The sequence below is a fragment of the Leishmania donovani genome, chromosome 19 (assembly GCF_000227135.1).
Source record: "Leishmania donovani BPK282A1 complete genome, chromosome 19".
NCBI classification, from domain to species: domain Eukaryota; phylum Euglenozoa; class Kinetoplastea; order Trypanosomatida; family Trypanosomatidae; genus Leishmania; species Leishmania donovani.
Window position 1 is genome coordinate 365,742 of NC_018246.1, and position 22,939 is coordinate 388,680.

General features: G+C 59.3%; 6 protein-coding genes across 6 annotated transcripts; all 6 read left to right on the plus strand.

The window, feature by feature from the left end:
• Positions 1 to 3,615: 3,615 nt before the first annotated feature.
• Positions 3,616 to 6,333, plus strand: LDBPK_190880 (hypothetical protein, conserved; the record flags this gene model as incomplete). The annotated part of the gene is made up of 1 exon (XM_003860216.1): positions 3,616 to 6,333. One exon carries the CDS (start codon positions 3,616 to 3,618, stop codon positions 6,331 to 6,333), a length of 2,718 nt encoding a protein of 905 aa, XP_003860264.1.
• A 790-nt stretch (positions 6,334 to 7,123) lies between these two features.
• On the plus strand, positions 7,124 to 9,124 carry LDBPK_190890 (hypothetical protein, conserved; the record flags this gene model as incomplete). The annotated part of the gene is made up of 1 exon (XM_003860217.1): positions 7,124 to 9,124. One exon carries the CDS (start codon positions 7,124 to 7,126, stop codon positions 9,122 to 9,124), a length of 2,001 nt encoding a protein of 666 aa, XP_003860265.1.
• A 988-nt stretch (positions 9,125 to 10,112) lies between these two features.
• On the plus strand, positions 10,113 to 12,533 carry LDBPK_190900 (hypothetical protein, conserved; the record flags this gene model as incomplete). The annotated part of the gene is made up of 1 exon (XM_003860218.1): positions 10,113 to 12,533. One exon carries the CDS (start codon positions 10,113 to 10,115, stop codon positions 12,531 to 12,533), a length of 2,421 nt encoding a protein of 806 aa, XP_003860266.1.
• Positions 12,534 to 13,220: 687 nt separating this feature from the next.
• Positions 13,221 to 13,559, plus strand: LDBPK_190910 (dynein light chain, putative; the record flags this gene model as incomplete). The annotated part of the gene is made up of 1 exon (XM_003860219.1): positions 13,221 to 13,559. One exon carries the CDS (start codon positions 13,221 to 13,223, stop codon positions 13,557 to 13,559), a length of 339 nt encoding a protein of 112 aa, XP_003860267.1.
• Positions 13,560 to 14,471: 912 nt separating this feature from the next.
• LDBPK_190920 (peptidyl-prolyl cis-trans isomerase, macrophage infectivity potentiator precursor, putative) lies at positions 14,472 to 15,077 on the plus strand (the record flags this gene model as incomplete). The annotated part of the gene is made up of 1 exon (XM_003860220.1): positions 14,472 to 15,077. One exon carries the CDS (start codon positions 14,472 to 14,474, stop codon positions 15,075 to 15,077), a length of 606 nt encoding a protein of 201 aa, XP_003860268.1.
• A 3,658-nt stretch (positions 15,078 to 18,735) lies between these two features.
• On the plus strand, positions 18,736 to 21,027 carry LDBPK_190930 (hypothetical protein, conserved; the record flags this gene model as incomplete). The annotated part of the gene is made up of 1 exon (XM_003860221.1): positions 18,736 to 21,027. One exon carries the CDS (start codon positions 18,736 to 18,738, stop codon positions 21,025 to 21,027), a length of 2,292 nt encoding a protein of 763 aa, XP_003860269.1.
• Between the last annotated feature and the right edge of the window lie 1,912 nt (positions 21,028 to 22,939).

Below are 22,939 nucleotides of genomic sequence, written 5' to 3' on the forward strand. Positions count from 1 at the left end.
TGCAGGGAAGATGAGGGAATCTACGACATCTGTTGATACCCATCTTCGCCATGATTGCATTTCTTGGGTTCCTCGGCGGTGTCCTTCTCTACGATGTTAACCAAAGTCGGCCTCCTTCCCCCTCCTCCCTTTCCCTCTCGTTTAGCTGTTTTGTCGTTTGTGGTTTTGATGTGAAAAAAATCGCTGCTGGCGTTTTCCTCTACCCGTTCTCCCTCTGTGTGTATATGCGTGTAGGTATGTGTGGGTGGGTGGGTGTCTTCGCATACATTTTTCGCAGCGCACCCTCTCGAGTGGTCTCCGTAGAGAGAAAGACCCGTTTAGTGGAAGCGGTGGACAAGAAAGCGAGAGAGCGTAGTCCTTCCCATGTGAAGATGCTGCGGCTGCAGAGGACAACTATACACAACTCCCCCCCCCTTACCCACCCACACACACACACACAAGCAGAGAGGGAACAGGGCACAGCAGACACTTCCCTTTTGTTCATATCTGTTAAGGGTTCGCCCCTATCTTTAGTCTTTCCTTCCCCTTCCCCTTCCCCCCCCCCATTCTTCTTCGTTACGCTTGTGAAATTCCTTGACACATGCACGAGACACATCGATCCTCTTGTTGTTGTTTGGTGCGGTGTGTGTTGTTTTCGTATATTCGCTTCCTTCTTTCCCCCTTCCCTCCTCCTCCCTCCCCCTTCTTTTTTTGGTTCATGCATAATATACGTCTATACATGTACACATAAATAGATGATGTGCCTCTGTGTGCCTGTCATGGTTTCCTTTCACGGCGTACTCTATGTTGTTTGTTTCCTCTCCCCACCCCACCCCCTTCTCGCCGCTTTTCCCTCTTTGTGCGTGTGTGTTGTGTGCGTGTTGCTTGCTTTCTCTCTTGTTTTGGTTTGCCGATCTACATCCCTAATTCGTTTGCATGTGCCGACACTGTATTTCTGTCCATTCTGCGGGTGTGTATCTGGCCGAGAGGGAGAGACACAACGATCGGTGCGGAGAGAGACGTAGGGGGAGGGGGGCTGAGGGATCGAGGGCGCAATGGAGTACATGGCAACGCCCTGTTGTTGCGCCTCTTGTTCCTCTGCCCCCTTCCCCTCCTTCTCTTCCTCCTCCCTCACACGGCATGAATGACGAATACGTCACACGCACACACACACACCGCTACGTTCATGGGAGCATACACAAGGTAAGATTGTACACACTGTTTCTTGACTGGAATAGTGCTGCTAACTCTCAATCTCTGTTCTCTGTGTGTGTGTTTGTTTTCTGTATGTGACCAAAGACACGGGGGGAGAGTCCGTTGTAAACTCGCTGCCGTGGCACGGGCGTTCTCTTGCTGACGATGTCTACGCCTGGCAAAGAGAAGCTTTTCAACGAGCATGCTTCCCCACCTCACCCTTCTCGCACACACGCACAGGCACATCACTGCTTCGCTTCGCTCTTTTTCTTCGCTGCCCGTGTTTCTTCTTCTGCGTGTATGCGTACACACGGCGTCCACGTGGTTGGAGAACGGGTGCAAGAGGAAGGGGAGACATGGAAAGCGAGTACTGGCTGTTGTACACATTATCCTTCTTTTTTTGCTTGTTGTCGGCGTTCTTCTTGAGCTGACGTGTGTGCCTGAGCGCACGCGGGCTTGTCCTTTTCTGTTTACCAAATGCATATATATATATATATCGTCAAACTCGGCATTGTGCTGATTCCGTGTCTGCGTGCGCGCGAGAGAACGAGTAGCAGAGCTTTTTTCGTGTCGTATTTTTTTTTTCGGCATGCCTTCCACGTCGTCTCTTATTTTTGATTCCACGCATATATGTTTACCGCTACGGTGACATCGTCGTTGGCTACATCATCTCTGGTATGCCGCTCCCTGCCCCTCCCCTTTCCCTCTCCCTTTCTTTTTTGGGTGTTTTAGTGTTTGGTTTATCAATAGTAGTATTGCGTTGAACCCTCTTCTTCCCTCCCCCCCCCCACTTCTGCCAGCCAATACCAACATCACCACTACCATCATCTCAACTCCTTAGCCCACCCACCTCATTCCCGCTGGGTCAGCGGTGCGGTGGCTAGCCCTCCTTTACTGTCGTCTTGCGCACTTATCTCCTCCTCCAGCCCAGACCCCGGCTGGCGCACGTGTGCGTGCGTGTGCGTGTGTGTTATTTTGTGCTGGCTTTGCTCCGTTTTGTTTGTAACCTTACTCCCCCCTCCCCCCTTTTTTCCGCTTTCGAAGCGCGTGTGCATTTTCAACCTGCGTCATCATTCTCTAAAGAACGGTTGCACGGTAGGTGAGCTTCTCTACTCGTTGGCGCACGTCTTTCTCTGGAATATGCGTAGGCGCGCATGGGAAAAGCAAAAGCGGAAGGGGTCCGCAGCGCACGTTCGCAGCTTCTTGCCCTTTTCTCTCCAACTCAGCTTCCCTTGAGCCCCCACTCACTCCTCTGTCACGAATGATGCCCTCACCTTGAAACCAGCGAGCCGCCGTTGATTTGTTGTACATCCCCTTACCGCCATCCTCAACGCCGATCCGCACGCACACCTCCACGCGGGCTTTGCGCGCAAGTGCCGTTGTATTCAACTCCGCCCCCACCCCCTCCTGCATCTGCCTTACCGACGTGGACGTTGTTGTGTGTGGTGTGTGGTGTGTGCGTTTTTTTTTTTTGATTGTGTATATCAGTCACGCAGTACGTCTATTTTTGCTCTTCTTGGTGCCCCATTCTCCGCCGCACAAGACGAGGCCAGCTCTACTGTAGGCCTGTCACGGGCCCTATCGCACGCTGCCAAGCAGCGCTAGACACACGCGTCACGGCAATGCACCGACTCAGTGACCTGAGCGCGGCCTCTGTCTCCAACTCCGCCCGCCCCCGCCTCGCAGGCTGCACACCGGTGGGCAGTGAGAGTGGGGTGGGCGGGTGGGATACGTTCGAGTTGCGCTGGCACGTTGCCGGGCATGTGGATGGCGCAAACGTGCTCGCTGTCGCAGGTCGCACCAAAGCAGCCCCATGCACACCACGGCCGCCGACGTCGGCAGCGAGGAGTCGCGCTGACCCCGCTGCGTCGTAGGCACTTGACGCTACCATCACCAGAAGTGCCTTGGCACCGGCAGGGATGGGGAGGAAGCAGGTGTGAGTGTGTGTATGTGGGCACTGGGCCCTGGATACCCCCTCCTCCCCACGCACTGAGGTGCGCTCCCTATGCCGCCAGAAAGCCGCGAAACAGGACGGAGAGGAAGGGATGCTCTCAGGTCTGCGTGACGTCACGGTGACAGATGCGTCTTCTGAAATAGCGAAAAGAGAAGATAGGCAGCGGAAAGGAAGCATGCTTTTCTAGATGGTACTCGGAACTCCGAAACGGGATGTTTGGCGAGCGATCCGCTCCTGCACTCGTCTATATCGCCGATGCACCGTGTTTTGTCACTTCCTCCTCCTCTGCGCTGCATCTATGCTCGTGCTTCACATGAGGCAAGTCGAAAAGACGGCACCCTTCTTCTTGTCGTTGCGCTGTGTCGGGCATTAACCTCTCGAACGGCGCACGCACGCTCACAATAAGCTCTCTCTCTGCTTCGTACGACTGCACCCGTCTGGTTATTTCCTTAGCTTTCTCTCTCCGGTGGCTGCGACAGTCTCTGTGCATGGATGTCCTCCTCCACGTGGTGCAGACCGCAGCGGCCCCACCTGCCTCGGCATCATCGTTCTGTTGCGACCGCACTCGGCGCACGAGCCTCAACGTACCTGCCGTCCCGTCGGCAAACATTAGCAGCACTAGTTTCACTGTGGGGAGTCTGTGGCTCTCACACAGAGAGGCGCTGCTGGGCAGTAACGTTGCTGCCCGGTGGAGCGTCGCTCTCTGCCCCCTTGCGGAGGACGAGAACGCCAACGGCTCCGATGGTGATCCGCCGGTGTGTGTGTCTGCCGCCTCCCCGGGATGCCCTCCAGCGTCACCCATCCCCTCCAGCTTTGTAAGCATCTCAGCCGCCTCCGTAGACATAACCGATCTCCGTGGGCGACGGCCACCCGATGGCCACGCCACCAACTCCACCGTCAACTTATTGTGTGAAAAGCTGCGTCATTTGAAGGACGCGATCGTAAGGGCAGGCAATGCCGACACACCGCCGGTAGCACGTGCGGAAACCGTTTTCTTCTGCGGCAGTCGCCTCGGCACGCGCAAAGATGCCCTCTACCTCACGGCGCTGCATCGGCTCCTTGTAGAGTCATTGCTGATCGTGAAAGGTCGCGCCTTCTCCCCACCATCGCCGCCGCTGGACGTGGATGTCTCCCTCGTGGACTACGACGAAGGATGGGGTGCAGGGGACGTGCTAGCTGCTGATGTAGTCACGGCCTCCGCGGATGGCACGCAAGAGCAGAGGAGTCAGATTGCGTGGATGCCACTGGCAAACTTACTGGTGTATGCCCCTCGGCCCAGAAGTACGATGGCTGCCACATGCACCTCCACCATAGCAAGGTCCGCCTCTCCGACGGAACCGAGCGCTGACAGCGACTTGAGCGTCGTTCAGGTGGGGAATCTTGTGCGACAGCGGTTACAGGTGTGGTTCGACCGCATTGACAGCGCCACATCGGCATTTCCCTCCGCGCCAGCGTCGCCGTCGTCGCCGCCCGCCGCGGCGGATCGCCTGCGTCATTTGGACAGGAACGTTGTTCTCTTCACACTGCGACTGCGGAGCTACACGAACTCATCGACGCCAACCTTGCAGGCACGCGTCAGCGCGGCGTACTTCACGCTTGTGCTGCTACCCGAATATGGGGCGGCTCCGCCTTACGGCGAAGCAGGCGCCGCTGGCGCTGCAGATGGTTTGTCGTCGTGTCGGGCGAGTGCCGCACTCTGGCGCGAATTTGAGGCACTCTCGGCCTTCATGCGGTCTCTGCCGCAGGGCCGCCATCGTCGCGATGATGAGCACAAGAGAGGCGGCGTCAAAGAGCATGGCCGTGTCACTGCGGCAGCTGTGCAAGGGAAAATGCGCGCCGCTGCACTTCGGCGCAGTCGGTGGTTGACCATCATCGCCCGCATCCATGATCCTCAGACATCGCTCATGAGAACGCGAGTCACAGGCACGGGCGAGCGCGGTGCCGACGACTTTATGGGTTGCTTTCTGAAAAACTCTACTGTACGCTCGTTTTCGTGGATCGGGTGCATCGCCGCCGCTGCTAACCATCAGCGCGCAACGCGTTCGACTCTCGCCTTTCTCTCTCGTCTCCAGCCATCGCAGACGGCACAGCGCGGCTGGCTGGCATCTGTAGAGGAGCGCGCGCCTGAGAGCGCAGCGGACGCACATGTGGGTAGGCACCATCGCACACACAAGAACGTCGCGGACAACACGAAAGAAAGGGTTGCACCGAAAGCCGAAGCAGCATCGAGCAGCTCAGCCACCTCCACGCCACCACACCCCTCTCCTAGGCCCTCTGCGAATGTGCCGCAACCGTGCGCCTCTCCTCGTCTCCATGGCGGTAGCACGACGGACATCAACAGCTCCGGAAAGGTTGGAACGGCTGTTGCATCTCACCTGCCGCCTGTCGACGAGCTCAGCACTGCTGCGGTTTCTGTAGCTGCTCCGTCGCGAGCTGGTCACGCTCGTTGCGGAGCAGACAACGACGACGACGCTTCCTCTGCAGATGCCGGTCACGAGCCAGCATCTCCGCCTGCTCAAGTCGATGCGCTGATCGCCTCCGTGCGTGTGTACGCGTCGGTGCTGGAGGAGGAGGTGCGGCGGCTGCGTCGCCGGCTCCAACGATATGAAGCGCCATCCTGTGATTGCAGAGTTAGCATTAGCGATCCACCCGTCCACTTGACGCTTCAAGAAGTACAGGGATGCGAGTCGGCGAATAGATTGATCGGTCTCTCCACCCCTCACACCACTTCTCCAGACATCTGCGATTCTCTTCCCCAGTCGGTGCGAGCTGCCATCGACGACCTTCGCACGGACGCGCGGTTCCCGCAGGCGCTCCATGTAAAGCTCGATGCCCTGACGCAGCGGCTGGCGAACTTGTGCACAGCCGCCGTCCGGGTGCGGAGAAGCGGCGATGCCGACGTGCCTACTGCAATGCAGCAACGAAACGAGAAGAGCGACGACAGGGACGCCTATGTCGCGCAGCTCGAGGCCAAGGTAGCTCTGTATGAGCAAAAACTGGTTCTCATGGATTACTACGTGGCGCCAACATTGATGCAGTGCGTCGATGACTTGGATCAGTGGCAGAAGCACCAGCACCGTCAGCAACGCACACGCGCCACTCGCACTGGAGGCAACTCTAATCCCTTCACCACCGCAGCCAACGCTGCTTCCGAGGTGACACCGATAAGGAGCGTCGGCGCGGCTGAGCATGCATTCCGCGCATGAGAGGAGGGGGCGGGCCGATCACTGTGTCGCCTCCCACCTCAGCAACGTGAAAAGAAACGGGAAGACGAATGCGTAGGCGTGTGTCTGGGTCTGTGTCTGTCTGTGGCAAGCGTGACACATGGGCAGCGATCGAGACATACTGAGCGAAGCAGCGCGCAAGTGCCCTTCCACCACACCACCCCCGCCAGAGCACAACTAGATAAGAAGGGGCTCGGTCTCCTCCGCCCCACCCCACCCCCTCCTCCTCACCATCTTCTTGTCAAGAGGTTTCGGTGGGGAATTCGCTGCAATGTGCTGGTGCTCCCATAGAGCAGCGCTGTAGTGCACTCACGCACGGCGGCGTCAGCGCACAAGTGCGAATGTACAGACGCGCGTAAACCGCACATATCTATCCCTCACTCTCACTCACTTGATATGTCGCCCTGCTCCTTCCTCCTCGTTGTCGACACCACCGTCGTCGCAGAAGCATGAGCAGCAGCACGAGATAGTCATCCATACTTCTCTCTCTCACCCGAGCAGGTTTGCATGTGCACGCACCTTCAGGGCACTTATTCATGTGGAGAGCACGGAAGAACGTGGTGCATCATATTGTACACCCTCGTCGCCCCCCCCCCCTAAACACACACAGATACACTCCCCAGTGTGCTAGCGTCGCGCAACATCCATTCACCATAGGTGTGTCTGCTCTCAGCTCCACAAGAAAAGGGGCACGCTTATCCCGGGCGCACGCGAAACAGACAGGCCCACACAAGGACGCACATGCAAGCGCTTCGCGCACACACGATCTACGATGTCTCATTTCGGCGCTGATCGCTCCTCCGCACAGCCGGTGCCGCCCATCGACTCCTTTGTTGAGGTGCTTCCAGTAGCGCCGCAGGTGGAGCGACGCCGCGGGATTCTGCGCTTCTACGGCCTAACGGATTTCGCCGAGGGTGAGTGGGCCGGCGTCGAGCTCGTCGGGTGTGAGGGCCGCAACGATGGAACAGTCAAGGGCCTCTTCTACTTCAAATGCGCAGCTGGCCAAGGCCTCTTTGTTCGGCCCAACCTTATTGCGCCGTATGCCCCAGCGCGTCCGGCACCAACGTTGGAAGCTGCCTCGGCAAAGATTGAGGCGCTGGAGGAAGAGCTGCGGGTGGTGCGCCGCGAGGCAGTGGAGCAGGAGAGACTGAAAGACAGCCTCGAGGCGTCACTGCACAGCATGCAGGCGGAGCTCGAGCAGCTGAGAGTTGCAGCAGTGCAAGCAGCCGCCAAGGGGGACGCCAAGACGGAGGATGACGATGACAAACTCGCGGTGCAAGTGCAGCTGGAGTCGGTGCGACTTGAGTTTCAGCGCCAGCTGGAGACCTGCGAGGCGGAGCTGAAAGCTGCTAAGCAGTCAGCGATCGAAGCAGCGGCCGCCTGTGCCGCTGCCGAGAAACGGGAGCAGCAGGCAGAGAGCGCGCGGCAGTGCAGCGACGCGGCACAGGCAGCGCTGCAGACCCGCAATGACGAGCTTCAGACGGAGCTGACCCGTCTGCAAGCGGAGCCAGCCACAGCAGTGACTCAGCAGAGTCAGTTAGCTCAGAACTCCTCCGAAGCTGCGGCGGAAGCCTCGGCCGCCTGCGCGGAACTGCGGGCTGCATTGCGGGCCAAGGAAGCTGAGCTGCTGCAGCTCCGTGCAGCTCATGCAGAGATGTCTCGCACTCACGAGCAACTCCAAGAACGGAAAGCAGAGGAGCAAGAGCGAGTTCAAGCAGCAGAAAAGCGCTGCGAAGAGCAACAACGATGGCAGCTGCAGGACACTGCTCGCGAAGACGTCCTGGCGGCTCACGCGAGCGAAATAGCACGTCTGCACGCCGAAATCGCTTCCGTGAAAACAGAGAAAGAGGCGTTGGCCAAAGCACAGCGCGACAAGGAAGAGCTGCAGGAACTGTGCCAACTGCTGGAAGAGGAGCTCAATGAGCAGAAGGCGCAGTCTGACGCGCTTACGCGCTTGGTGCAGGAGCTCGGTGCCGCCAAAGCCGCGGCGGAAGCTGCTGTCGAGGGAGCAAAGCAGTCGGCTGCGCAGGAGAGGGCCCGCCTGCTTCGCGAACTGGAGGCAGCGCGTGCCCCTGAAGTGCAGGTCACGGCAGCAGGCGCAGTCTCTGAAGGAGGAGTCACAGGCCGGTCAAGCACGAGCAGCACCGCCACGGCGGAAAAGCCCTCTCTCGAAATTGCCCTTCAGCAGTGTCGGGGCGAGCTGGACGAGGCGCGCGCGCGCATCTTGCAGCTCGCCAGCTCCCAACAGGTGGTCCAGGAGCTGCAGCGCCGCTGCGAAGAGCTGGAAGAGACGATGCGGGTGCAACGCGCCGAGGCGCAAAAATCGGACGATGTTGCTCGAGCAACACTCGCTGCCGCGCAACAGCACCACGCACATCAGGTAGCGCTGCTGCGGGATGCCTGCGAAGCGGGACGGCGTGAGGCGGCATCCATGGCCGCCCAGCTCAATCTCGCAGCCATTCCACGGGAAGCAAGCGGCGGTCATTCCACTGCGGCTGCCGCGCCCTTTGTGTCCCCTCTCGACGCTTTCCGCGAGGCCCGCTACGAAGCACGTATCCGCTCGCTGGAGCAGCTCTTGCTCGAGTGCGACGCGACGCGCATGTCGTCGGCTATATGGGACGTGCCTGCCTCTCAGACACGGACGTGGCGCGATTCCGAGGTGCCGCTAGCGCTTCTGAAGGAGCCAGTCGGGAGGCTCCTCGACTTCAGCACCCGCGATGCGTGCGCCGCGTCCGCCAAGGCGCTCTTTCAGACACCAACTGCGTCGCCCTAGTTCACGGAGGTGCGGACGGCGTTGGTGATGAGGGGCACATGCTGCAGTGATCGCTGCCACGCCCATCGCTCAGTTCAGCAGGTGTGTGCCCCTCTGGTGAGCCTAGGCATGTCTGCTACGTGGGGTCGACTCGACGGTGGGCAGCAGCGCACTCGTTGCCGCAATCCACCTGCTTCTACCCGCGCAATACTCTGTGCCACCAGTAATGTTCTTTTGTGGTGTGGCTTATGTTTGTGTGTGTGTGTTTCACTGTCGTGTATCTCTGCTAGGCATGTCTCGCCTCTTTCTTCTTCGCTTCAGATCAAGGAGCAGCGCTCACCGAAAGCAAAGAAACCAAAGGAATTCAATCCGTGAGAACCATGTGTGGGGGGAGGCCAACGCCTTATCCGATACCCTTGGCAACCGCGATGGTGTGCACTTTCTGACAGGGCGTACGTAGGCGTGGATTGAGAGACTTAACGGCAGCCTCGATTTTCTTTTCCATCCCCCTCTCCCTCCCACCTTCGCACGCCGCCTCAGCCCCCTCGGCTTGCAATGCCGCCTACCAAGAACTCTCTCTCTGCTTGCCTTCACTTGAACTGGACTCCTGCTGCACCTCACGTCCTCGTTGCCACCACCACCATCACCACCACCGAGAAACAACGCGAAAACCCACTGCCATACATAAGCGGTCGTGCACATACTTCGCACACATACACACTCACACGCGCGTGTGCGTGGGCCGCGGCAAAAAAAAAGTGTGGGGACAGGGTGTCCGTGGAAGGGATGATGTGGGCGCGTGTTGCGACGCATGCTCTTCTTCGTCTGCTCAGCTTCTAGATCCATCACTCCCTCCCCCTCTTACCTCCCTCCCTCCTCATCTCATCCTACGCGTACTGGCCCGTCGTTTGGGGAAAGCATCTAACAACAGCAGCGGCGCCCTTCCCCCCCCCCCTTTTTTCTTCCGTTGTTGTTGAAGCTGAGTCTTTTGGCACGAACCCACGCTCGCATGCCCTCGTCACCCAGTGCGCCGCAACGGAAGCAGCAGCAGCAGCAGCCATGGACCTTCTCGGCGTATCACACAGTGGTGCTCACAAACTTTGTGAGCGCCCTCCAAGCTGAAGTGCGTTGTCAACAAGACGCCTACGACCACGCGGTGGAAGTGCTTCACACGAGCGCGGACACGATCCCAGCCAGCGGCATGCTGAAGCTTGGCATTCCCCTGTACGACACACATGAAGAACAGATACAGGCGCTGCAAGACAAGTACGCGCTGGCCACACTGGAGACCGGGGCGCTTGTCGCGCTGGGGCCTTACCGGCTGCTGCACACGCTGAAGGCACACGTGACGCGCATCGAAGACGAGCGTCGAGCGGGCGCCGTGGCGGCAGGAAACGGCGGAGGTGTACGGAAGATGCGCGTGGGCAGGGCTCCATTTGTGCGCAAGTCGAAGACGAGCATCGACACAGCAACTCTGGATGGAGGCAAGGCTGGTCAGACGCCACAGCGTCGCGGCGTGCCTCCGATGTCGGTGCGAATCAAGGAGGAGCGCATCGACGATGACAAGCGCAGTGGAGTCGCACAGCAGCGGCAGTCTCTCAGCGAGCATTCGCCTCTCGTTTCACAGTCACCGCTCTCTACTGCCGCGACGGTAGCCAAGGCGGAGAACCCCAGCGCTAAAGGCGCCAGTGTGAGCTCTGCCGGCGGCGCTGGTGGAGGCGGCTGGGGCGACGGATGCCCTCCCTCATGGATGACGCTCAAAGCAGAAGCGGCAGAGCCACCACCGTCGAGTGAGACCTATAACGGCGCTTACTTCGTCCCCTGCCCCACTCCGGCAGGCGCACCAATCGCCCGCTACGTGTCCTCGTCGGTTTGTTTGCTTTCCGCCAACAACGCAGCGCAGTCACCGTCCGCGCCGCTGCCCCCGCTTGTCGCACCCGTGAACTGTGGGACTAAAGTAATGAGCAGTGCAAGCAAAAAGAAGCGTCCGGCAGCGTTGCCGTCGCAGGCACCCAAGCGGTGTCGCTCGGTGACCGTGTCGCAAGCGAACGCTGTTGCCACCGACGAGACGCCGTTTCTCTCGCAAGCGCAGCGGGCAAAGATGGTCCGCATGCAGGAGCACGTGCAGTTCCTCGGTCAGGCATCGCCTCCTTCATCCCCTTCGAAGGAGAAGCTGGAGGGCGACCGTGCACTGCGACTGTGGTGGCGCGTGTGGCCCAGCTCTCCATCGTTGTTGCCGCCAGACGCAGAAGAGAGTGGGCGGCAACAACGCGCCGCAGCAGCGCCGCCTCCCGCCCAGCACGCGTGCGTTCGGCCGACACCTGCCATGGTCGCTGCGCTGATCCAAGTTGCTGAGCAAAACTACAAGCGGGATTGTGAGCGCTGCGCGGCGCAGCAGGCGTATCTCGCGACGCTGCTAGTCGCGGCGGAGTCTCTGAGGGTGGGCGGTGCTGCAGCGGGCACGGGCGACACAGGGAACGCTGGGCAAGCGCCTATGGAAGCAACGCTGGAGTCACTGCATCCAAAAGCCGTGCGCCAACTTCAAGACGAGCTATCGAGCAAGCAATCGAAGCTCGGCAGTGCGTACGCCGAGCGGCTGGCACTTTTACGAGAGTTGGCCGAAGCGCTGCGCGATGAATCTGCTGTGTGCGTCGACGAGGCCACAGCGTCTGAGGCTGGTGAGGTGAAGCATGCTGCCCCTTCCTCGACGCCTCACTCGCAATACCGCGCCGCATCGCCATCGAGCAATCGAAAGAGAAGCCGGCGGGCTAGTTCGACTCGCCATGCGACTCGATCCTCCCCCACAGCTGTCGACGTTGAAGTGTTGGATGCTGACCGCCGCGGCGGGGAGCAAGCGGTGGCCAATGCATCGACGAGGAGCGCAGCGGCTGGCGCATCCGCTCTGGAACTACTTCACTCCTCTCTCACAGACCCCGCATCTCTGATGCGAAAAGTCCACAAGGCGCGCGAATCCCTTGCGTTCTTTTCCAGCGAAACGTCTTCCGCGGAGGTAACGCTGGGGTCGCGCTCGCAGGCCTCCTCTGAGGAGGCCTTGGATCTGCCAAACGGCATTGTCGGTGTCAATTTGCCGTCCTTGGAGCACGACCGCAACGCGCCTGAGCTGGCGGAGTACCTCTGGCCAGAGGATCTGGATGCCCGCATCCGGCATGAGCTGCGCGGCGTTGTGAGTGTCAAAAGCCGCAACCCCGAAGCGAGCAGTATTCACGTAGTTTTATCAGCGGCGCGAGTGCAGCAGCTCGAGGAGACGGCGCGCGCCGTGTCCACCGTGGACCCTGTTTCTCAACTACGGACGGTGGTGCCACCGCTGGTGGTTGGCAGCATCATGGCGCACCCCAAGTTTGTCGAAAACGGCTGGCTCTACGTGCACGGGCGTGGCGAGACGATTGTCGCCGGCGTGGAACTCAACTAACGCGTAAGGGGTCCCTGCCTTCTGGCGGTGCTGCATCTCTGTCCGAGTCATCTCAGCAAGTGTCGTACTCCTCGTGCGCGGGGACCGCGGTTGAGGGGCAGGGAGAAAAGAAGACTGGGCGTATCATGAAAGTGGTGCCGGCGTGTGTCTGGGAGGGAAATGATAAAAGCTCCTGCAGCACACTCCATACCTTTGCTTGCCACATGGGCCATTACAAGACGCCCCGACCAGCCCAGGCCCGGCCACGCACGCCCCCGCCCCTCCTTTTTCTTCTATGCTGGTTTGTTGCCGCCCTTCGTGGGTGCTCACAGACTGCATAGATCAACAGCCGCTCGCGTCCCTGTGATGAATGCGTGTGGTGTGTGGCGCTCTGTGGATACCGCTGGCTTATGGAAGGCTTTGGCGTGGAGAGGAGGAAGGGAAGGGGACCCGGCTAAGCGGGTAGTCCCGCCATCTCCTTCTTTCAAGCTCTCCCTCTCTCGCTATGAGTTCATCAACGGCCTCCTCTCTCCCGCCCCCCCCCTTCACCATCCACTCAACTCCAAAGGCCTCTACACAAGATAGGCATCGGTTGCTCACCTGACAGCACCACACACGCACACCGACGTGCACACGTCGGCTTTCCACCGTCGCTCACCCGCTCTCTTGCTCTCTATCACACACCTTTTTTTTTAGTTGGCGGTCGTGATGTCTGGCACAAGGGTGCTTATAAAGGAGTCCGCAATGCCGGTGGACATGCAGCAAGACTGCGCCGACTGCGCCGCGCACGCGCTCTTCACCTTGAAGCTGCGCGAGCAAACCGATCTGGCGCAGTTCATCAAGAAGGAGCTGGACGTCAAGTACGGCGGACAGTGGCACTGCATCGTAGGACACTCCTTCGGCTCCTGCGTTGGCCATGATGAGGCGTACTTCATCTACTTCGAGATCAACGGTATCTTCTTTAGCATGTGGAGGATGGACGTGACGCTCGAAGCGAAGCAGGTGCCGATCAACAGTGCAGGACGCACTGTGCCGGCGTCCGCCTAGAGGCGACGCGTGCGTCTTGTCGTGTACCGGACCCTGGCGAGGCGCAACACCAGTCATGGTGGGCGGCACCATCGCGACAACAATGCGGCTGCGATGCACCGAAGGAGCAGAGGTGTCCTGCAGATGAGCGGCAGGATTCTGAAGCTGCAGCACAGCACACGTCGCCTATGTCAGCCCGCTGCTGTGCTATAGCCCCCGTTGTTTTTTTCGGTCGGAGAACGGCCGAGCTGTCTCCGCTGATGTATCAAGAAAAAAAGAGAGATGCTGCAGAACGCTCCCTGCGTTTGAATCACAGCTAGCCCTGTCTTGCTTCCATGCAGCCCACCAACAGGCTGACGGACAAGCTGAAGCGCGGGTAGTGCGCAGCAGCACACAGGCAGAGTTACCTCTTTCTCTCCCTCCCCCTCTCCCTCTCGTGCGTTCGTGTACGTGAGCAGCGGCTAGATGATGTGTACTACCTCTTTTCCTTCTCTCCTTTTCGGGGGGGGGGAGGAGGAAGAAGAGGGGGGCCCCGATGGTACGGCTGATCGCAACTGTGCCATCCACGTTGCTGCTGCGTTTCTTTCAGTGCGCACGCATCATGTCCAGCGCGTTGGCATTGCCTGCATCTCTTTTCCGCTTTTTGCTCCGTTCTTCTGTCTGCTCCTCTTCACGTTTTCTCTCTCCGCACTGAACCTGTGGCCTCTTGGTGTCCCACGCCAACACACAAACACACGCATGCATCACTGATGGATCGATCGTTGCAGTGGGAACTTCGCTTGCTGGCTGGCTGCGTTCTCGTTGTTCGATTCCCTCGCGCATCTTTACGTTCGGCGCATGTTCATACCCTCACTTCTTCCAGAAGAAAGATAACTCTACTTCCCCCCCCCCTCCCTTCCCCCCTCCCCTAATTAGGTAACCCGTAATTTTTACATGACTCGCTTCTCCTCTCTGCACAGCGTGCTCGCCACTGCCGCCACGCTGCTGCTGACACTCTGCGTGCTGAGCGTCGAGGCCAGCTACTGGTCGGAGGAAGTGAACCGCGTGCGCACGTACGCGGCGGTCAACTACCTGGAGCGCATTGCAAAGCAGCCGAACGTGTCCGCGCTGCCTTCTGGGCTCCTCTTCACAATCGAGCGTCGCGGCTTCGGCGACCGTGCCCCGGCGGCGGAGGACAAGTGTGAGATGCATTATACGATCCACTACCGCTTTCCCGGCATTGTGGAGAGCACGCGCCACCACCCCTACCCGGTGCGGCGCTCGCCGTCGCAGCTGATCCCTGGCATGGCTGAGGCGATGCAGCTGATGCGCGAAGGTGACCGGTGGTACCTCCACGTGCCCTACCAGCTCGGCTACGGGAAGGAGGGCTGCAAGGAGAAGAAGGTGCCAAGTTTGTCGAACCTGCGCGTGGAGATAGAGCTGTACAAGTGCGAGTCGGCGAGTGGTAAGACGAGCGCCGAAATCGACGCGTATCTCGCCAAGTACATGAAGACACGGATACCGGAAAAGGCGGCGCCGGTCGATTACACGGATTTGTAGATCCGGTCCCTCGTCTGCCTCCCCCTGTGTGTGGTTGCGTTTTTTTTTTCTCTGGGGTGTCGACGAATTCGGTGCGATGAGTATCATCTCTGCTTGAAGCGTCGTGAACGATCACCGTTGCACGTCATTTTTCGCGCTCTGGCCCCTCCCCTCCCTGTTTGTGGTAGTGTCTGTGGCGACGGCAGTGTCTCGTCTTGTAAGGCGAGATGCGAGGAGAGCGGGAGAGCGGGAAAGAGAAGGCGCGAGCTGAAGGCGAGAGGGATGGATAGCAGGCATAGCCTTCTGCGCTGCCACTGCAGCGTTGCAGAGAAGGCGCGCCGTGTCGTATATGTGGGTGCCCACGCTTCAGCACACGGTCACCTGGTTGTTGGTAGTTTGTTAGTGGCTGGCTTTCTTTTTTTGAGAGGGAGGAGAGGAAGGTTGACGACGTGTGTTGAAGGCCTGTGCGTGTGCGCTGAGATGTTCGATAAGGTGGCACTCGTGCCCGTATCACCGTGCCAAGCACGCACATAGAAATAAGGGCGTGTACAACAAAGGGAAACGGGTAAAAAAGGCGAAAGGGTTGAAGTAGAGGCAAACGAAAAATGTCCGAAAAGTCGAGGCGACAGTTACCCCGACTGCACCTGGCGAATCTGAGTCGTACGTGGGCATGCGAGCATGGCTGACGTGAAGCAGTTGCGCGTGTCTGCGACCTTCCTGTTCATGCGTCACCCGCGTGTGCTCGAAAAAAAAAAGCACACAAACAAATCGATGAGCCTTGCCGCACGTGGACGTGTGCCGCGTTACTCGCCAGGGGAAGCTTGCATCGTACAAGGAGCGCAAAGAAAAGGAAACACAAACATGATTGAAAACGGTGGTGGTGGTGGTGGCGGAGCGGAACACCGGAAGTCTTTCTAGCGCCTCTCTGCTCGCTGATGAGCGGGTCTCTCGCGCCCTTCTCTTCATGGGTATCATGTCGTGCTCTGAACCTTTTTCTCACGCACCCCCTCCTCTTGGCTGATAGTAGAAGTACACGGACTGCACCGGGTCTGAGAGACTCTTCCCAGAGTTCGAGCGGTCGCCACAGTGTGTGGTGCGACCCACACGCTCATTTGGTCTGCCTCATCCGCGCCATAGAGGTTACGCTGAGCTCGAGCAAAGCAGCGCCGCGTTTGTGTTTTGTCCTCATCACGGTTTTCTTCGCATGAAAGCGGTAAAGCCGCGAAGGGGTAGGGCAGACCCCGCCACCGCTGCTCGTCAGCTACCCCGTGTCTGGCATGCGTGACGGAGCTCATGTGCACCGTTGAGAGGTGATAGATCCTCTGAACACATGAAATATTGCCTGCGTGATACATTGCAGGCGCGCTTGGGCACCGCATCGACGCCCGCGAAGTAACGCAGTGCACTACATCTGCGGCATGCCTCGAGCAAGAGCTCGACTACGCGGTGCGGCAGCTTCCTTTACGTGAAGCCGCGCTGCGTAGGACGCCGCCGAGGAAGAAGGCCCCGTAAGGGGTGGGGGAGGAAGAGCGAAGCGAACCATGGACAGTGCCTGCTAGGCCTGGGCTTCAAGTCGGTGTCCAGCGCGCACATGTTTCACCTGTACTTGTGCTTGATAGTCCTGTGTTGCCCTGAATTGAACGTAATGTCTGCTGCTGAACAAAAAAAAAAGAAGAAAGGTAAAGACGGTGATGATGCGGGGCTTCGCTGGGCACTGCAGAATACCGCGATGTCTCTCCCTCGTTCTCCGCAGACATGCATATGTAGATGTTGTACATTGAGGGAGATCCGTACCAGCGCCGCCATGCACGTGCGCTACGCCGCGATGATGCGCTGCACACAGATGTGTGGCACGGGCACGGAAAGGATATAATATACATAGACGTACGTATGTCAATCGATTTGCCTGTATTGTTGAGTTTTTAATTCCAGCATCACCTCTCCCCACCCTCCACCCCTTTTTCTCTACCGACGACCGTCGTGCTCACGCGCACGCACGCATACGCAAACGTCTGCAGTACGAGCCGCCACAAGCATCATCGTGCGTGCACACGCGTATAAAGCCCCCACCCCTCTCTCTTGAACAGACGCGCGCAGACGGACGCGTGTTAAGGGAGAAGAGTTATTGTGCTGCCGAAGCTCACCGTGCCTGCGTCCCCCCCCCTCCCTATCCCTTCTTAGTGGCCGAGCGCACAGCGGGTGCGACGGGCCGAGCTGTGCGTTCCTACCTCATTGGTGGTGGTAGTTACGATCTCTTGCTTGACCCTCTTGCTTCCCTGTCTTGTGCCTCTCCCACGCTTGCTGCCTTCGCAGTTTGTGTGTGTGTGGGAGGGAGTCATTATAAACGCAGTGCCTCCCCTCCCCCCTCTCTCCTGCGTGGCAGCGCCTTCACTTGAGCTAGAGGAAGGCCAAGCAAAAGGAAAAAAGAGCAGTGGAAGCCAGAAAATCATTGGCTAGAGCACGCGCGTCCTTGTCGGCTGTGCTGGTGGTGGTGCCGGTCGTCGTCGTCGCGGGTCTTGACAAGCTCCGCGATTTCCTTTTTTTATTATTGTTATGATTGATGTTGTTGCGACGTGTATCCTGCCTTGCTTGTCCTTGCTTGGTGCGCCCCCGTCGGTGTCCTGCCTGGTAAGTCTGCACTGCTGCTGCTTCGCCTTGTACGTACGCTGGTGTTGTGGTTTGTCGCCTGTCACCCGTGGCAATCAAAACTTTTCTAGAAAGGGGGAGGGGTACATATATAAAGAAGGCGTGGCAGATTGGCTCTGCTGTGGTGTGCATCCGATTCGCCTTCCCTTTTTCTTTTTCATTGTTGTTGCTGTTACTCTTTTTTTCTGTTCTCGCTTCTACGGCTGCTGCTGCTGCTTTCTCTCCAAGCGGACCATCTTGTTCTCCTACATCGCTTCGGGAGGCGCCTGCCGGCCGGCCGGCCTGCCTGCCCTCCTCTCCGACTCGGTGCTGTGATTTGTTTTTTTTTTTCCTTTCTCTGTCAGTGCTGTGTTGAGGTCTAGAAACTCTCCTCTCCTCCCCTCCCCCTCAACACTCTACCTCAACACGCACGTGTGCACGCAACCTGTGAGTGCGCGGCATGCCTTCCAACCGACGCAAGAATAAGCAGCGGTGTATGCAGGCGTCTCAGGTGGCCTTGCCAGGAGATCTACCAGAAGCCAGCAAGATCAGCGGTGGCAGCGGCAGCACCAACGGCGGAAGTGTTGTATCCAATGAGCTCGCGGTGTCGCACAAGACATGCGGGCGGGAGGGGGCAGCGACTAGCGCTGCCTCCTCGCCGAAGCAAATGAAGCGCACCGCGTCATCGCTCGCCGGAGGAGATGCCGACGAGGACATGACCAACAGCGGCGGCGGCGTCAACGCCAACGGGGTGACGAGTGCCTCGCCTGCGCCTTCGCATTCCTCCGCGTCGTCGTCCAGCGAATCAGATGCGTCTCCAGCAGCGGGTCTTCTGACGGTGACGGGCATGGCTACTCCAGCGACAGCGACGGAAAAGGACCTGGCGGCTTGCACGTCGAGCGACGGAGCAGGGCTGCTGCTCCTTGACGACGGCGACGAGGACGCAGAGCGCGACGACGCGGTCCTCGCCGAGGCCGTCGCCGCGGCTGCGGCACCTGCTACCGACAACGCGGGGGAGCTTTTCTACGTCGAACTCGACCCCGAATCGCACGTTATGACCGGTGTTCTGCCTGAGATGCAGCGACTGCATGTGCGGCTGACGCAGCTGGTGCGCGTTCTGCGGCGCCGCGTCGCGCGCCTGTGTGTGCTGCGCGAGCGTGCTCGGCTGAGCGGGGATGATGTCAGTGAGGTGGTACCGGCGTCCCCACTTCTACCGAGGCGCCCGTCTCCACTGGCAACCGCTTCTCCCGTGCCATCCGGTGTGCATCGCCACAGGGACACCGTGGCCAGCAACGGCAGTAGCAGCATTCACGGCGGCGTTGCAGCGGCTTCCCTGACCAACGCGGAAGGCACCACCGGCGACGTGGATGCGATCGGGACGAGCGCAGACGGCCATCAGTCACAGCGGCAGACAAACCCAATGCACGAGCCAGGTGGCGTCATGCCATCACCGCGCAACGGCATCAGCAGCCGACTCGCAAGCGCGCGGCGCTACACGCAGCAGCAGATCCTCGACAACGACTCGGAATGGTGCGACGCAGGAACCTTTCGCTCCTCGCGCTCCACCACGGCCCAGAGCACACCATCCCTGCAGCCGTGCTTGCCGCCGCCGTCGCTGCAGTTCTTTGAGGAAGACGAGCTGGATGACGACGGACGGGCTAGCCTGCTCACATGCAGCTCCATGGCAGCTCGACGATCGTACACGGCGCGCTTTCGGCCCGAGTCAACGCCGCCTTCGGTGCAGACGACGCCGAACATGCTTCCCGCCTACTCGGCCCCCTACGCCCGCAGCGACAACGGGGGGATGCTGTCGCTGCCGCCGTCAACCTCAGCGGTTGGCCGCATGTCGCTCCAACAGCAGCAGCAGCTCACGTCGTCCGCGAAGCCTTTCTCGGGGGCGCGGACCGCGTGCGGCTCGGCCACGTCGCCGCTAGAAGGATCCGCGTTGCCGCCGACCCTCACACCAGCCGCGCCTGAATCGGGGCTCTCTTTGTCGAAAGCCACGCCACCAACCGTCGTGGACGACACGCAGCAGCAGGAGACACGGGCAGCCCTTTCCGCTGGCGCGCCGCAGCCGCTCGCCCTCACGGACGAGGAGAAGAAGGAGCTGCGTCGACTGAGTCGGCGCGTCGCGGAGCTGTACAGCCGGCGCGGCCTCCTGCTGCAGCAGGCAGACCGACTTCTCTGCCGCCACGCTCAGCAGCACGAGCGGTGGGAAGGCAACGAGGAGCGCCGCGGGTGCTACCGCTGCCGGCGACTCTTTTCGTACCTCACCCGCCGCCACCACTGCCGCCGCTGCGGTCGCCTGTGCTGCGCCGAGTGCAGCCGGTATGTTGGCAAGAAGCAGGACACGTCCTACGTGGCGGCGCCGCAGGATACGGGGCGCGCCTCCGTCGGTGTGGAGCACCGGGTGATCATCAAGTCCGAGTACACCGCCCACATCACCGCCGAAGACACGCATGAGCTGGTGGAGGAACGTTTCGACGAGCACACATACCCGCGTCGCGGCTACGGCGGCGCAGGCGACTCGCCCAACTTGCAGCCGGAGAAAGAGGCGGAGGTACAGGACACTGTCCTGGTGCTGGACGACGATGGGCAGCTGCGCGACCCGTCCTTGGAGCACACCGAGGACGCGGCCGACAAACTTCACGGCCGCTCGAGGCAGCACAAGTGGGTCCGCGTCTGCGCACCGTGCTACCAAAACTGCCTCCGCGCGCGACGCAACAACGTGCTGCAGCACCTGAAGAGCGCCAACCTGTGCATCCTCGATGACGGCTTCTACTACTACCACGTGATGACCACCGAGGAGCTGTGCCGGCTTTCTACCGCCCTGAACAAGCCAGACTCTTTTAAGAAGCAGGTGGAGCTGATGTCGCATGTTGTGGTGGAGCGCTCCGCCGACTACGTTGCGGCGGCGCCAGGGTACAGCGCCCACACCCTCACTGCAGCGGCGCAGCACACACCCGACGTCCTGCGGACGCTTGGCAGCATCAGTGCCTACGCCTTCCGCTCTGCACGGCAGACAGCCAACGACTACGTTGGTGGCTACTTCGCTGGGAGTCGGACCATACTGCCTGACAACCACATGGGCACAGCGGCGACAGCGCACTCCCTCTCAGCCGGCAACGAGGCAGATGGCGGCGGCAGAGACGACGACAACGATGAGGCGCGCAGCGAGGTATCGCTGATGTCCGTAGATGACGCGTGTAGTGATATGCAGGCCCCGCTCAAGGGCGGCACGGAAGACAATGCATACGAGCACGAGGATAGGCCGGACAAGAACACGGACGAGGATGCTCGGACGGAGGACCCCTGTGACGACGGCCCCATCGATGTACAAACATAGCCGACAACAACAAAAAAGCAAAAGAAGAAAAACGCAGCAGCGGGACTGCCGCCACGCCCATCTCGCTGAGGCGTGGCGAAGAAACAGAGACGATAAAAAAAAAAAGAGTTGAAATCCATAAATCATACAAGAAAAAAAAATGAGTATGTGCGTAACGTTAGTGAAGTTGACAGAAGCGTTCCTATTATTTCCTTTTCATCTGTGTCTGCGCTTCACACTCCACCTCCCTCCCCCTCTCTCCCGCTTTTCCTCTTCCTACACCTTCCTTTCCCCCCTGCGCCCCGGTGTGTGTGTGTGCCCCTTGCTTGATTGTTTTTCGTGTGTGCGAGTGAGTGTGTGTGTGTGTGCCGTTCAGTCTTTCTGTTTGGTTCTTTACCTACTGCTTCTTTTTTGTTGCGAGCACCCTTGCTTTGGTTTGTGGTGCTTGCACTGTTGCTGATCCATTAGCTCTTCCTTGCTGCTCGTTGAATGCTTCTACTACTTGCCCATTTCCATGCGTGTCCTGAACGCGTACCTTTTCTTATTTGACATCCTCTGCTGGTGCTACTTAGCACGCGTGCTGCTCGTCTCCTGGTGTGAATGTATGCAGGGCCCTGAAGGCTTGACGGGCGTGACGCGCACGCATATGTGCGTCCTCCTCTCTTCGTCAATCCGCTTAGGTGTTTGCGTGTTGCACTTGTCTGTTTGTTGTTTGTACACGTATGCTTGAGTGTTGGTGGTCGGTGCTGTTGTTTACTTGCTCTTTTCCACCATTCCTCTCCGCCTGCCTCTCCCTCGCGGGTGTGCTGTACTGCCCCGCGTTACATAGCGATGGCGTACGGGTACGAATCACACCCGCCTCATGGAGTTAAGATTCGTTGCCTCCTGTTCCTACGTATCTCAGCCACCGAACTCTGGAGAACACGAAGCACCGAATACCAGAAAAAAGAAACAAATACCAAAGAATGACAAGGCACCGAGTGCCGTGACGGACGGTCACCCCAGGCACCTGCCTACGATCACTCCTTGCCAACGGTTCCTCTCCGCCCCGCGCCTCTTTCCCGCCAACCCCCACCCCTTCCTCACCCCGCCACCCAAGGCCCTGCCCGGCTGACCCGGGGCGTAGAAGGGCAGCCCAAGCCCCCCCCCCCACCACCACCACGAGTGCGCGGCACCGCCGAGCCCCCACCCTGCCGCGGTCCAAAAAACACCGCAGCCACACGAACGACACCCCAAGCCCGAAAAGCCGGCCAACCCTGCACCCCGGGGCGCCGAAGACAAAGCCACTCGAAAAACGTCGGTTGCGAAGCAAGGACGATACTTCGTACGCGGAAAGGCACCCAGCAAATCGTCTTGTGGCCCGGCGCTTGCGCTAGCGAACCATAGTGTGGTGTCGTCTTCGGAGAGAGCGAAACACACGGACCGGGCGGCATGGAAGCGCTGTGCCATCTGCAAGCTTTCAAGAAGGCAGTAAGTTCTCGAAGCAATAGCCGCTCTGCTAATCAAGGGAGGCGTTTGCTTTATATTCAGCTAGCTCTGCAGTTGAGTTTCTCTCCTGTGTCTCACGCCGCTCTCTGTCGATTCTTCTGCCTGTGCCACAGAGCAAACTCTTCCGTAAGACTGAAGCGAAGGAAGACAATTGAATCCTCAGTCTACTGTCACGCATTCTCGATAAAACGAATCCGTGTTTGCTATTTCCGCAAGACGCAGCAGCGACTGATCGGAACTGTGGCATGGATATTACAAGCAATAATGAAGCTTTTTTCTATTTTGCGCAGTACAGCGCAGAAATCGGCAGTAATGTTTGTCGCCTACGGCGCATAAGCAGTAGTTCGCTTATTCGTAGACTGCTTACTGCCAGACTGCTAGTGCATCATCCTCCGAGAGTTCGAGCCCCGCAACTTCTAGCCTCCAAGACCACACGCAGATCTAG